Below are 14,366 nucleotides of genomic sequence, written 5' to 3'. Positions count from 1 at the left end.
TTCGAGGATGCAGGTAATTTGGGGTCTATCGAATGCTACTGAGTTCCAAGGTTTACTTGAGAAGAGAATACCTGTAAGAAAGCTGTGCCAGGCAAAAGGGGCAAGTCATATAGAGTTTTACCTTGGAGATATCTCGAAGGTTGAAGAGGTAATGGATCTTGGCAGGTGTGGGCAGGAAGCGTTGGACCACAGTGTTGTACACATCTAAAGTGGCCTCAGTCACCACGTTCCCAATGGGCTTCACCTCTTCCTCAAAGTCCTGAAGCTTCTGATTGATCATGGTGCCAAATATTCGGATGATCTGAGACTCCTAGAAAAAGGCCTCTGATTAACTTTCACAGGTTCCTGGCATTTTAGCCAGGACTGGGACAGGGTGAAGTGAATGAAGCACTCGTCTTGGGGAACAATTTAAGAAGCACACAAAAAAACAAAAAACAAAAACCTCCTCAGAAATCAAGAGAAATAACATTTTAATGCAATATTTAAAAATTAGCCCTAGCCTGTTTTGCTCAGTGGATAGTGTTGGCCTACGGACTGAAGAGTCCCACGTTCAATTCCAATCAAGGGCACATGCCTGGATTGCAGGCTCCATCCCCAGTAGGGGGCATGAAGGAGGCAGCCGATCAATGATGTTTCTATCTCTCTCTCCCTCTCCCTTCCTATCTGAAATCAATAAAAATATATTTTTTAAAAAAATCAAAATTAGGCTCTAGCCAGTTTGGCTCAATGGATAGAGCATTGGGCCAAAGGGTCCCAGGTTCGATTCTGGTCAAGGGCACATACTTTGGTTGCAGGTTCCTCCCAGGCTTGGGCCCTGGGAGGGGCTCGTGAAGGAGGCAACCAATCGATGTGTTTCTCTCACATGGATGTTTCTCTCTGTCTTTCCCTCTCTCTTCCACTGTTCCTTAAAAAAAAAAAAATCAATGGAAAAATATCCTCTAGTGAGGATTAACAAACAAACAAAAATCAAAATGAGAACTTCCTAATGGCGGTGTAGGTAAGGCTGTACTTGAATCCTCCCACAACCACATAAATAATACAACTAAACTATAGAACAACCATCATTCAGAACCACCTGAAATCTAGCTGAATGAAAGTCATACAATGAGGGATTTAAAGAAGAAGCCACATCGAGACTGGTAGGAGGAGCAGAGACACTGAATAGGCTGTTCCCACATCATGTGTGTCGGTTTAAAATCGGGAGGGATATCTTGGCTGTGGAGGTTACCCTTTGAGGAGCAAGGGGTTCCAGCCCCACACCTGACCCCCCCACCCCTAGTCCAGGGTTCCAGTGCCAGGAAGACAAGTACCCATAACTTCTGGCTATAAAAACCAGTGGATATTGAAGCTGAGAGAGATGGAAGGCTGATGGGGTTCCAGGAAGTTCCTTTTAAAGGGCCCAAGCAAAGACTTACTTGGACTTACTCCCTCTGAGCTCCAATGCTGGGCAGCAGCTTGAAAGGAACCAGGGATATATGGGGAGAAACTGAAATGTCTGGCATCAGGGTGAGAGCTGGAGAGGAGCAGCTTTCTGCCAGACAAAATGCTAACAGAGACCATCATTCCTTTTCTGAAATGCGCCCCCCACCAACACACACACACACACAGGACTGACAGACAGAGCCATATCTGAGTCTCCATCAACCTGGCTCACACTGTTTGCCCTGCCCTAGTGATTCCCTGAGACACTGGCCCACCCAACTTGCAGGCCCACCCAAGCAATTCCCAGTAGCTTCCCATACAATGGCCTCTTACCTTATGCTTCAGACTTTTGTAAAATCTCTCAAACAAGCAGCATCTGGCTTCTATGTACCTGCTACCTCTTGCTAAGTGGCTCCAGGCCCAGCACTAGTAGAAGTCTGCCTTGGTTCACAGCTTGACCTCTCCTGGGTACCTCCAAGCACAATATAAGTAGCAGCCATCTGCATATTACTCTGTAGCTTGTGTGGGAGGCTCCAGGCAGGACACAGGCAGTGACTGACTTTGTGCCTCCAAGAGGCCCCAGAGCCAGTGCACCTGGTGGACAGTTTCAGACCACACCAGATTACAACCCTACCATCTCCATGAGCAACACATACTCAAGGTGAGCACCAAAGCCCTAATAAAGTAAGTCCTGCTCCACAGAGTTGACTTTTGCACAATAGCTCTTCCACTGTAGTTGTAGCTGATCATCACAGACAGTCCTCACAGCTGATCAGCCTGGGGGGGGTCAATCCTTCCCAGTGATGCCAACAGCAATCAAGGCTCAATTACAACAGGACAGTGCACACAGCCCACACAGGGGCACACCTGGAGTGCCCAGCTTGGGTGACTGGAGAGGTTGCACCACTGGGCCCTACAGGATACCTACTACACAAGGCCACTCTACCAAGTTTGGGAGACGTAGCAGCTCTACCTAATATAGGGAAGCAGCCAAAATTCAGTGACAAAGAAAACAGGTCCGAAATAAAAGAAAGGGATAAATCACCAGAAAAAGAATGAAATGAAATGGAGGATAGCAAGCTACCAGATACATAGTTCAAAACAATGGTTAGAAGGATGCTCAAGGAACTTAGTGAGAACTCCAACAGTATGAAAAGGGACATAGAAACAATAAAAAAAAGTACCAGTGAGAAATGAAGGGTACACTAACTGAAATGAAGAATAATTGACAGTGAGTCAACAGAGTAGATGATGCCAACAACTAAATCAGTGATTTGCAATATAAGGAAACAAAAAATACCCAATCAGAACAGAAAAAAAGAAAAGAGAATCCCAATGAAGATAGTGTAAGGAGCCTCTGGGACTTCAAGCATACCAATATTCACATCATGGGGGTACCAAAAGGAGGAGAGAGAAAACAAGAAATTGAATATCTATTTGAAAAAAATAATGTCAGAAAACTTCCCTTACTTGAAGAAAATAGACATACAAATCCAGGAAGCACAGAGAGTTTCAAACAAGATGAACCCAAAGAGTCTCCCTCCATGATGCATCATAATTAAATCTTAAAAGCAGCAAGAGAAAAGCAGTTAGCTACCTACAAGAGAGCTTCCAATAAAACTGTCAGCTGATTTCTCAACAGAAACTTTGCAGGCCAGAAGGGGGTGGCAAGAAATATTCAAAGTGATGAAAAGCAAGGACCTACAATCAAGATTACTCTACTCAGAAAAACTATACTTTAGAATTGACGGTCAATAAAGAGCTTCCTGACAAGAAAAAGCTAAAACAGTTTATCACCACCAAACCATTATTACATGAAATGTTAAAAGGTCTTCTTTAAGAAAAAAAAAGATTAAAAATATGAACAATAAAATGACAATAAATACATATCTATCAACAATTGCATCTAAAAATCAAAATAAATAAACAAGCAGAACAGAAACAGACTCATAGATACGAAGAACATTTTGACAGTTGCCAAATGGGAGGAGGTGTGGAGGATGAGTGAAAAAGATGAAGAAATTTAGAAGTACAAATTGGTAGTTAAAGAATAGTTATGGGAATATAAAGTACAACATAGGGAATATAGTCAACAATATTCTAATAACTACATATGGTGTCAGCTGGGTACAAGATTTATCAGGATGATCACTTAGTAAGTTAAATAATGTCTGGGTTGTACATCTCAAACTACTATAATATTGTATTTCAACTGTACAGTGGGGCCTTGACTTACGAGTTTAATTCGTCCCGTGATGGAGCTCGTAACTCAAATTACTCGTATGTCAAATCAACAGTGAACGAGTGAGACACATGATGCTGGGCTGATGTTGTGGCATTAACTGTGACGTTCGCTGCGCCAACTAGCGGTGGGGTATCTGAAGCTGGCTCATAACCTGAATTTTAGCTCGCAACTCAAAGCAAAAAATCAGCCGAGAGACGGCTCATATCTCGAAAAACTCGTTAGTCGGGACACTTGTAAGTCAAGGCCCCACTGTAATTGAAAAATTTAAAAATGATCTGAAAAATTTAAATTAATGCAAAATACCTGCAATGAACAAATCCCAACATTTTAAATAAAAATGGGACTAGTATTTATTGATTTTCATTTTTGCCTCAGGCTCAAACATGGCTCGGCATGGTACTGTGCCAATCTTGTATTTATTTTAAATTTTTGTATTTTGTTCATAATGAAGTTTTGCGCTTACTTTTGAAAAAAATTGCATTAAAATGTTATTTACCTTGATTACTGAATATCTGTGGCAGCCCTGAGTGCTCACTGGCCACACCCTAATCCTGGCAATGCTCTAGCTCTCAGCCTTGTAGGATTTACCTTCCTGACCCTATTCTGGACCCCCTGCATTCTCTGCCCACTGGACAATGAGGCTTGACATTCAGAGCCGGTAAGCTATACTTCCATCCTGCGGCTCTCCTGGCAGAGAAGCGGAGGTTTCTACAGATGGCAGTCTCCCCTCCACATATTACAGCTCCTTATATGTGGCTCTGCTCAAGGGGTCCCCAAGCCCCTCCTTGATCTGCCCCTCATTTTCTAGGACACGGATGGTTTTGCCTTCTACAGTTCCCCCTCTGCTAGTCCCAGTTGCCCTCACTGTGGGGAAGGTCATGTTGATGATGTTGAAGCGACTCTGCAGCCTTGAGGAGATGACAGTCCGTCCACCCCCGGAAGGGCCCATGGCAGCCATCAGGAACATGTCCTAGAGAGCAAAGACAAGACCAGACAGAGAGACATGTGAGAAGAGGGGATGAGAGGAGGCAAAGAAATAGGGATGATGTGAAAGGAGCCAGGAGGAAGAGAGGACACAGAGGGACAAATGGGAAGAGGGACAGGGACAGAATCAGCAGGAAGAGACAGGAGTAAGGGGGCAGGGAAAGGTAAAGCGAAGAAAGGGATTAGGGACGTTGTTTTAGAATTATTAAAGTGACGTATTTGTTTTTATTTCGTCATTATAATGCATGTACCCAAATTAGGAAATAGAGGTAAGTTAAAAACCAACATTTAGTTATGTCTTCTAGATTTTTTTTCAGGTATATATATCAATCCACATGTGTGCATGTATATATTCTCAGAAACATGAATATGTTACTTATAAGTGAGTTTTTGGCCCTGAGTGCCAGGACCACCCTGGAAATCAGGCTGCAATGGCTGCTGTCCCTTGACTCAGGAAAAAGAAACAAACAAGATGCCCAGAATCCCGTGGGAGAAGAGCCAGGACTGAAGGGAGCTGCCTGGATCCTGGGTGGGGAGCAGAGAACTGATACCATGGGGGTGTTTACTACAACAATGGGGGACAGAGAAGGCCTGGAGAGGGGAGTTGTAGACTCTGGGCACCTAGACCCGTGGTCGGCAAACTGCGGCTCGCGAGCCACATGCGGTCTTTTGGCCCCTTGAGTGTGGCTCTTCCACAAAGTACCATGTGCGGGCGCGCGTACAGTGCGATTGAAACTTCATGGCCCATGTGCAGAAGTCGGTTTTCGGCCTGGGCGAGTCTACTTTGAAGAAGTACTGTTGATATTTGGCTCTGTTGATTAATGAATTTGCAGACCACTGACCTAGACAGTTCTGGGTGGCATAAGGTGGGCATGTAAGCATGGTATTAGAGGCCTGGAAAAGTAGTGTAAGTTAGAGGACAGTATTCTTTGGTCAGAGTCAATGAAGAAAGTTAATAATAGGAACTAATAATTTAGGAGCCAGTTATCTCAGTCCTGAGAAAGGCAGGATATTCCTGTAGAAAGGAACATAAGATTATGGTATTCTACCCTGACATCCCAGTGGAGGGGGGACTGGGCCTATCATGGGAGGAAACAGAGAACAAATACTGCAGACGCTTACTCGAATGTACTTGACGGTCTGCTTCAAACGATCGTACCAGAAGCCATAGTCAATCCAGAGGCGAAGCAGTTCCAGGGGTGGCTGAGACCCAAACATGTCCTTAGCTGGCATATTTAGTTCATCCATAAAGGTGATCATGCTTTTGCCCCCAAATGGTACGTAGACACCCTTGGTTCGCTTCTCCACCCTGCTCTCAATGATGCTCTGCACATTATTGGATGTGGTCTGGTGAAAAGGGTACAGAATGAATGCTTAGGTCTTCCAAGAGAAATCCAGGTTAGAGAGGAGTGTCAATCAAGTACTTGGATCCCAAAAGAGAGCAGAAGGCATAGAGAGAGAGTGGGAAGTGGGCAGACTGGAACCTGTAACACACCTGTGCAGACATGTTGACAACGAGCACTGACCACTGGCCGGAGGGCAAGGACTGCAGAACACTCTGGGCAATGGAGGTCTTCCCAGTCCCCACGGGACCCACCAGCAGGATGGGATTCTGGTTGGACACCAAGGTTCTTACCAAGTGGTTGTAGCGAACAGTGTCAACAGTAGGCACCATGATCTTATAGAAGGGGGAACTAGGAAGGAAAAGTAATTGTGTCTCAAGGAACATTGGCCCACTCCTTTCTAATTCTCCCTTCATTCTGCCTCCCTGTGTTTATCTTCCTCGGGCATCACTACTCTCTGATTGCCAACCCTGCCTCCTGTGGGGCCTGGGGATCAGACCTTCTCCTTAGGCTCCTGTCCCATTTCCCCTCCATCCCATTTCCGATACCCAAGAGTCATCTCTGCTCTGGGGTCCACTCTCTCCTTTCTATGGATCACTTTTGCTTCTATGCCCAGCTCTCTCACCACATCTCCCACCAACCGCAGCCCCAAGTTTGAACCACCCCCAAGTCTGAACCATCCTCAAGGCCTGCCTCTCACTTTAAAGGGTAGCGCCAACTCTTAGGAAGCTTTTCCTCAAATGATGTCCAACTCCTCATCTTGGGGTCCACAAAATACTCATACACCGTGTCCTGAAGAAGGAATGTGTGTCAGGTTACAAGCCTTCTTTGAGTTCCCCCTTGCCCAGACAAAAATGCTCACAGACCACTGGTGAAAGAAAGAGAGCTGGGTTGGCAGGCTGAGACTCAAGAAGAGAGTGAGAATTGGGGATACAGGTGGGTTCTGGAAAAATAGAACAGCTGGTTTGGGGGCCCTGACCTTATTAGGAAAAGAGCCCTCAATCTCTCGGAGGTAACTGTCAATCTTCTTGCGGCCTTCCTCATCCACAGAAGCACACACAGACCAGATCATGCTGAACACAAATGTCAACTCTACCATGTAGATATAGTTTTCACCATCAGCTGGGTTCACCTGGATGGAAAAAGAAAAGAGAAAATATCCTAAATCTATAAGAGATAGAGGGATCTACTTTGGCAAATCATCACAAAGGCTTAGAGTTTTCCTCCTTTCCTGGATCTGTTTGGGAAACTATATGGGTGTAGACAAACCTAAGTCTAAAATCTATATTATAAAAGGCCAATGGGGAAACCAAGATGGCGGCATAGGTAAACACCAGCAATTGCTGCCTCACACAACCACTTCAAAAATACAACTAAAAGACAAAACGGACATCATCCAGAACCACAGGAAGGCTGCCTGAGTGGGAATTCTACAACTAGAAGGAAAGAGAAAAGCACACTAAGATTCAGAGGAGGTGCAGAAGTAAAGTGCAGCGGTATGGAGGCGCATGCAGAAAGGGCTGGCAACTGAGGACGCGGTTGTTTTTTTTCAATCAGGAGGGAGACACACACTCCCACTCTGAACTCCAGTTCCGGGTGATTCTCTGGGGGACCCAGACTCATATGGGGAGAAACTGGACTGTCAGGCATCGGGCGGAACTCGAGGGCAGCTTTCTCTCAGAGGTGCTTGCAGCGATTACTGTGGGACACTGAGACCCTGGACCTCTTAGAGCAGGGCTGAGGATCAGCCATAGCTGTTTGCTCCACCCTGTTGACTCCCTCAGACCCTGCCCCACCCAAGCTGTGGCAGAGGCTTTTGCATATGAATGACCTGGCCCTTTGCAATCTAAAATTACCTAACAAACTGCAGCTGGGTCAGAGAGACCCAGAACATCCAAAAGAAGGCCCAAGGCCCCACAGCAGCTTTCATTGCTTCACAGCTGGACCTCATTTGGGCACCTCCAAATCCCAAACAAAGAAGAGGAATCTGCAGATCTCTCCATAGCTCCTGCTGAGTAGCCTCAGGCAGAGGCTAAATTAGCACCTCCTTAGAGATCCAAGTGCCAGTGTACCCAGTGGTCAGAGTGGGACCATCCAGATTACAACTCCTCAGATCCATAAGGAACACACTCAGGGGGCAGACTCAGTGAGCACCAAAGCCCCACTGAAGCAAGTCTTGCCCCATAAGGGTGTCTCCAGCACAGAAGTTCTCCCACCATAGACACAGCTGATTCTCACAGCCAATTGGCCTGGAGGACAATTCCTCCCAGTGATACCTACAACAATCAAGGCTTAACTACAACAAGACTGTGCACAAAGCCCACAAAGGAGTGTACCAAGAGTGTCCACCTCAGGTAATTGGGGAGGCTGAGCTACTAGGCCCTATAGGACACCTAGCACAGAAAGCCACCCTATCAACACAGGGAAGCAGCCAAAATGCGGAGACAAAGAAACAGGTCACAAATGACAGAAATGGAGGAAAGCAAACTACTGGATATAGAGTTCAAAACCACATTTATAAGGTTTTTCAAGAATTTTCTAGAAATGCCGATAAATTTAGTGAGACCCTCAAGAAATCTAGTGAGACCCTCAAGGTTATGAAAAAGGACCAAATAGAGATTAAGCATACACTGACTGAAATAAAGAATATTGTACAGACTCCCAACAGCAGACCAGAGGATCACAAGAATCAGGTCAAAGATATGAAATACAAAGAAGTAAAAAACACCCAACAGGAAAAGCAAAATGAAAAAAGAATCCAAAAATACGAAGATAGTGTAAGGAGCCTCTGGGACAGCTTCAAGCGTACAAACATCCAAATTATAGGGGTGCCAGAAGAGAGAGAGCAAGATATTGAAAACCTATTTGAAGAAATAATGACAGAAAACTTCCCCTACCTGGTGAAAGAAATAGACTTACAAGTCCAGGAAGCACAGAGAACCCCAAACAAAAGGAATCCAAAGAGGGCCACACCAAGACACATCATATTTAAAATGCCAAGAGCAAAAGACAAAGAGAGAATCTTAAAAGCAGCAAGAGAAAAACAGTTAGTTACCTACAAGGGAGTACCCATACGACTGTCAGCTGATTTCTCAACAGAAACTATGCAGGCCAGAAGGGAGTGGCAAGAAATATTCAAAGTGATGAATAGCAAGAACCTACAACCAAGATTACTTTACCCAGCAAAGCTATCATTCAGAATTGAAGGTCAGATAAAGAGCTTCACAGATAAGAAAAAGCTAAAGGATTTCATCACCACCAAACCAATGTTATATGAAATGCTGAAAGGTATTCTTTAAGAAGAGGAAGAAGAAGAAAAAGGTAAAGATACAAATTATGAATAACAAGTACATATCTATCAACAAGTGAATCTAAAAATCAAGTGAATAAAAAATCTGATGAACAGAATAAACTGGTGAATATAATAGAATTAAGGGCATAGAAAGTGAGTGGACTGACAATTCTCAGGGGGAAAGGGGTGTGGGGGGTGCAGGAAGAGACTGGACAAAAATCGTACACCTATGGATGAGGACAGTTGGGCGGGGGCGGGGGGCGGTAAGGGCAGAGGGTGGGGTGGGAACCGGGTGGAGAGGAGCTATAGGGGAAAAAAAGAGGAACAACTGTAATAATCTGAACAATAAATATTTAATTTTTTTTTTTTTTTTTAAAAAGGCCAGTGGCTGTAACTCCGTAATGACCAAAGATCGGTCACCAGGAGGTGCATTGATAGGTCTCACAGCGTGGCAGGTCTGGGGTCCTGCGCAATTTCGCGCACTGGGCCTCTAGTATTTAAATAAACATGAAACTCCTGGTAGCTCAGAAGTGGCCCTGAGTCTCTTCTGCACTAAATTATAAAACACAGGAGGGGCCCAGCCACACCAGGTCTACCCTGATGGAGTGCCCACAGGTAAAGGAAACAGGTCCAGGGACATTTGTGGTGACTTCTTTGTAATTACAAAAAATTGGACATGACCTTACTGTGTACCAGTAGAGGAATAGAAAGTAAAATATCGGGGACCCTTTCCCCCTCTCCACGTGGGAGTCCATTCTGTGGGACTCTTCCCCCTCCCCATGTGGGAGTCAGTACTTGTTCTTCAATAAATCTCCACCTTTGCTCTACTAAAAAAAAAAAAAAGAAAAGAAAAGTAAAATGTCATGTGCTACCATGGATTGGCATACAGCAGTTTAAAGTAATGAAATCAATCTACATGTCCTGTACAGAAATCAAAAACACATTGTTGACTTAATGACCATATTGCAAGTGTGGTAAATAGCATGATGCATTTTTAAATGCCACATTTTTTATGGATACCTATGTGCTTTTATGTAAATGTGTATTTTTAAAGACCTGAAATGACACATACACACTAGTACAGTAGTTACTTTTGTGGAGACAGGAGTAGACCAGGACTGGGAGGGTAGAGGTGATCAAAAATAACTTTAGCTCTGTATGAAAAATTGTTAATTTTTAGGAAGAAAACTAGATTCAACTGTTACTTGTGTAATTAAAAATTAAAATTTAAAATGCACCAACTTAATAGCAGAAATAGTATATTTAGAGCTCATGCTCTCAATCCCCAACCCAAAGGGCAGGTGCAGATGCTGTTCTTTGATAGGGTGGGCTGTGCAAACTCCCCTGAATTCCTTGGGGAAAATGGCCAACAGACAGCTAACCTGGCATTCGTATGTGTAATCTCTAACCGACTGTAAAACAGCCACAGACCCAGGGTGGGGAGCTCTTGAGAATGGGTTCTAAATTGAATACCTAACACTGCCCCCCAGTGTGGCTCAGTTATTTTTTATTTTATTTTATTTTTTTAAAATATATTTTATTGACTTTTTTACAGAGAGGAAGGGAGAGGGACAGAGAGCCAGAAACATCGATCAGCTGCCTCCTGCACACCCCCCACCGGGGACGCGCCCACAACCAAGGCACATGCCCTCAACTGGAATCGAACCCGGGACCCCTCGGTCCACAGGCCGACGCTCTATCCACTGAGCCAAACCGGTCAGGGCAGTTATTTTTGTTTGTTTGTTTGTTTTATTTTAAAAAAAAAATTATTGTTGAGAGTTACATATGTCCCCTTTTTTGTGGCTCAGTTATTGAGCATCGACCCATGACTCAAGAGTTCACCGGTTCAATTCCCGGTCAAGGCACATGCTCCGGTTGTGGGCTCAATCCCTGGTAGCAGGCGTCCAAGAGGCAGCCGATCAATGTTTCTCTCTCATCAATGTTTCTATCTCTCTATTCCTCTCCCTTCCTCTTTCTCTAAAAATCAATAAAAACATGTTTTAAAAATAAAATAAAATACCTAACACTGCAAGTAACGTGACATACAGGATATTGTCCAACCCAAAATATTGGTCTTTAGAATAATCTTTAACCCCCAAAATATAGGCGGGAAATTGTGTTGTGACTCTCTTGTCTACCTTGTCCATCTAGGATCCTTAGTCTGCCTTCCATCTCACCTCAACATGCAGTACATCTCCCCAGCCTCTTCTTGGGGTCTCTGCTATGCTGCAGGGTCTGCACGCAAACACGACCCCGCCCTTCCTTGCCCAGGGGGACTGACTGTGTCTCTGTGTTTTTGTGACGGCCATTCCCTTCACCTAGAATTCCCTTCCCCGCTCCCCCCTCTGCTTAGCCCCCTCCCTGGCCAGTCCTCCTCAGGTCCTGGGAGCCAATGATATTATATTACTATCCTTTTCCTATATGTTACCTTGAGTTCATCCACGTAGGTGTGGTTTTTTTATCTAGTTTTTAAGTTACATTAATTGTATCAGGAATGACATATACTGTTACAGATCTTAATTGTTATATAACTTTATATTATCAGTTTAATTATCTGACAATGTATTTAAAAACAATACAAACCATTTCTGGGCAGTGATTTAATCTCCCCAGAAAATATAATTTTGGTCCTTACTCCATAATTCTAAACCGAACAAAATTTTTTCTTATGTATCAATTAATCTGGAAATTTCTAAAACCCTTCATCAGATTAAGTTGGGGGCTGCTTCCAGCAGAAACAGTATCCCAAGACTTAATATTTATTTTTTGAAAGGACAGAGAAATTAGGAACCACATGAACTACCCTCAGTTCCCAAAATATAAGGAGGAAATTACAGTGAGACCCGTCGTCTACAATATCCAACTTAAAGATCTTAGTTTGGCCTTCCAGTGCGTATGTGTACACACACACACACACACACACACACACACACATGTGCTCACACCCCTCACTGTGTCCAGGGTGGGTGTATCCTTCCCTTGTAGTCTCTGTTCCACTCAAACCAGGGGTTCAAATTCTCAGACACGCTCTTTCCCTGCAGTGACCCAGGAAGTCCTGAGCCTGCCCTGCCTGGCCTGCTCTGGCCCCCTTACCCCATTCTCCGGCGTGGCCAGGGCCGAGTACAACTTGCAGAGGGAGATGATTCCACTGTATTCGGGTAGAGGCACCACTTCATTGCAATTATCCTTCTTGAAGGCCAGAATCTTGTTGATAAATTTTTCGAACATCCGTTGAAGGGGCTCTACCTCACCCTGGAGTCAAATGAAAGGGGCTCTTTATTCATTCTTATGTCCCATCGGCCATGCCGGTTACCTTCCCTCTCCTCGATTCCCCTCCTACCTTCGGCCTCTTCTCTAGCCATGACTGCACGTAGGGCTTCCAGCCCAGATCAGCATAGTCAGTGTACACCATCCCACAGCGAGACACAGTGGCTGGAGAGGCCATTGCCAAGTTCTCCACTTCAAACAGGAGAGACACCTAAGGATATACTTTGTCACAAGCTTGTCTTTCACTCCTCCCCACCCAGAGCTCTGATGCCCCGAGATGACTCTATCAAGTGCCAATCGTGGCAGGATGAATAAAGAGCTAAGGTTTACAAATGATTTGCTTGTTAAAAGAAATTGGGCTTATTCAAGGTTATTGTTATAAAAAACCACTCTCTCGCTCACATTGTTTGAGTGGGTGGAAAAGGGTGGGCTTTACAGCCCAAGCATCCATCATCCCAGGTGGGTAGTGAAGGTCCTCCCGCTACGTCAGTGGAAATGAACACGAGGAGGGCTGCTCAGTCTACACGGTGCTTCCTAGCGCACAGGTTCTGTTCCATACGATGGCTCTCCACAGCCATGGTGGACAGGCATTTTTTCTTCAGTCACAGTTCCTCAGCTTTCTCCTATAGAACTTCCTCTTCTCTTAGGACCCCCTGCTCTTCCCCTTAGCCCAACCTCGTGCCTCCAGTCTCCACTTCTACGGGGTCTCAGTAGTCGGGGCCCCATGTACCTGCTCGGGCATCGAGATGCGCTCGCCGTTGATGAGGGTCAGCACTTTGTTGTCATCCATGACGGAGTTCATGCTCTCGATCCACAGCGTGTCCACAGGCCCATCGAAAAGGATCCACTTCTCATCCGGCTTCTCATCTTGATAGAAGGTGGTTAATAAGGAAACCAGAGCTTCCTCCCAAGGGCCCGCCACACTCGTCTCCTCTCGGAGGCAAGCCGATGCCTCCTTGCACCTCAGCATTCTCCAAGCACTTTTCTCCCAAACTGAGCTGTCTATCCCCAAAATGTCCACCCCGCGGGGAAATGTGGGCATCTGTCCTCCCAACCCCATGATCCTTTGGGTACCTGAACATGCCATCCGCATGACACTGGATAGGATGCCATCTGTCCATTCATTAGAGTTCAGGTCATATTCCCCATACAGCTCTCCTAGGGACAACGCCTTAGGGTTCAAAGGGAACTCCTAAAAATGACACAGGAAAGGGTTTTGAGCTGCTGGCAGACGCAAATCCTGAGATCTCCCTTTATATCCAGGGATCTGTATTTGCCCCTTCTCTCTCTCACCTCTCCCAGGCCTCCTTGGACCCAGGCACTGCCTCCCGCCTGGCCTGCCCTCCCTGACCCAATGCAGCCTTCCCTCAGCCTCCACTGTCTTCCTGCTACTCAAGTCTCTGCCAGTGGCTTCGCAGTCCCAGTCCTTACCCTGACAATGTTGAAGTTGGGGTCTCCAGCACGGCACAGGGAGGACAAGGAGGACTGAAGAATTCGCCATGAGGCAGTCTTGCCGCTGCCCGTACAGCCCACGATCATGGTGGAGTGGCGGGAGTTCTTGGTTTCATACAATTGGGTGACCTTGGTGAGGGTGAATGGTGTGACCTGCAGGCCCATATCTCGAATCTCACGTTCAATGGTCTCCCGTAGCTGAGAGAAGGGGAAATACCAGAAGTAGAAAACAAGGAAGAGGACTGCAAAGGGCTTTCAAATCTCGCCAACACATTAGAGGATAATGTTCAAACTATAAAAAATGGCACCAAGACCCTTTGCACTCTGGCAATTGCTCATTCCTGGGAAGCTGACCAATTGC

The 14,366-nt window shown here is 45.4% G+C and overlaps 1 protein-coding gene across 1 annotated transcript in view; it reads right to left on the bottom strand.

Moving 5' to 3' along the window:
- DNAH2 (dynein axonemal heavy chain 2) overlaps positions 1-14,366 on the bottom strand; it is a 108,614-nt gene that overhangs the window by 30,814 nt on the left and 63,434 nt on the right. The window contains exons 42-52 of the mRNA XM_036341481.1: positions 13,985-14,203; positions 13,628-13,745; positions 13,284-13,420; positions 12,627-12,764; positions 12,380-12,538; positions 6,974-7,126; positions 6,695-6,786; positions 6,147-6,345; positions 5,774-5,998; positions 4,533-4,637; positions 122-310 (exon numbers count right to left, since the gene is read on the bottom strand). Coding sequence (XP_036197374.1) covers positions 122-310; positions 4,533-4,637; positions 5,774-5,998; positions 6,147-6,345; positions 6,695-6,786; positions 6,974-7,126; positions 12,380-12,538; positions 12,627-12,764; positions 13,284-13,420; positions 13,628-13,745; positions 13,985-14,203 — 1,734 coding nt within the window. The remainder of the gene's footprint in view (positions 1-121; positions 311-4,532; positions 4,638-5,773; positions 5,999-6,146; positions 6,346-6,694; positions 6,787-6,973; positions 7,127-12,379; positions 12,539-12,626; positions 12,765-13,283; positions 13,421-13,627; positions 13,746-13,984; positions 14,204-14,366) is intronic.

This window comes from Myotis myotis, unplaced genomic scaffold, assembly GCF_014108235.1.
Source record: "Myotis myotis isolate mMyoMyo1 unplaced genomic scaffold, mMyoMyo1.p scaffold_m19_p_17, whole genome shotgun sequence".
Taxonomy (NCBI): domain Eukaryota; kingdom Metazoa; phylum Chordata; class Mammalia; order Chiroptera; family Vespertilionidae; genus Myotis; species Myotis myotis.
Note: the sequence above shows the minus strand (reverse complement) of the source record. Positions and strands in the feature narration are given on the sequence as shown.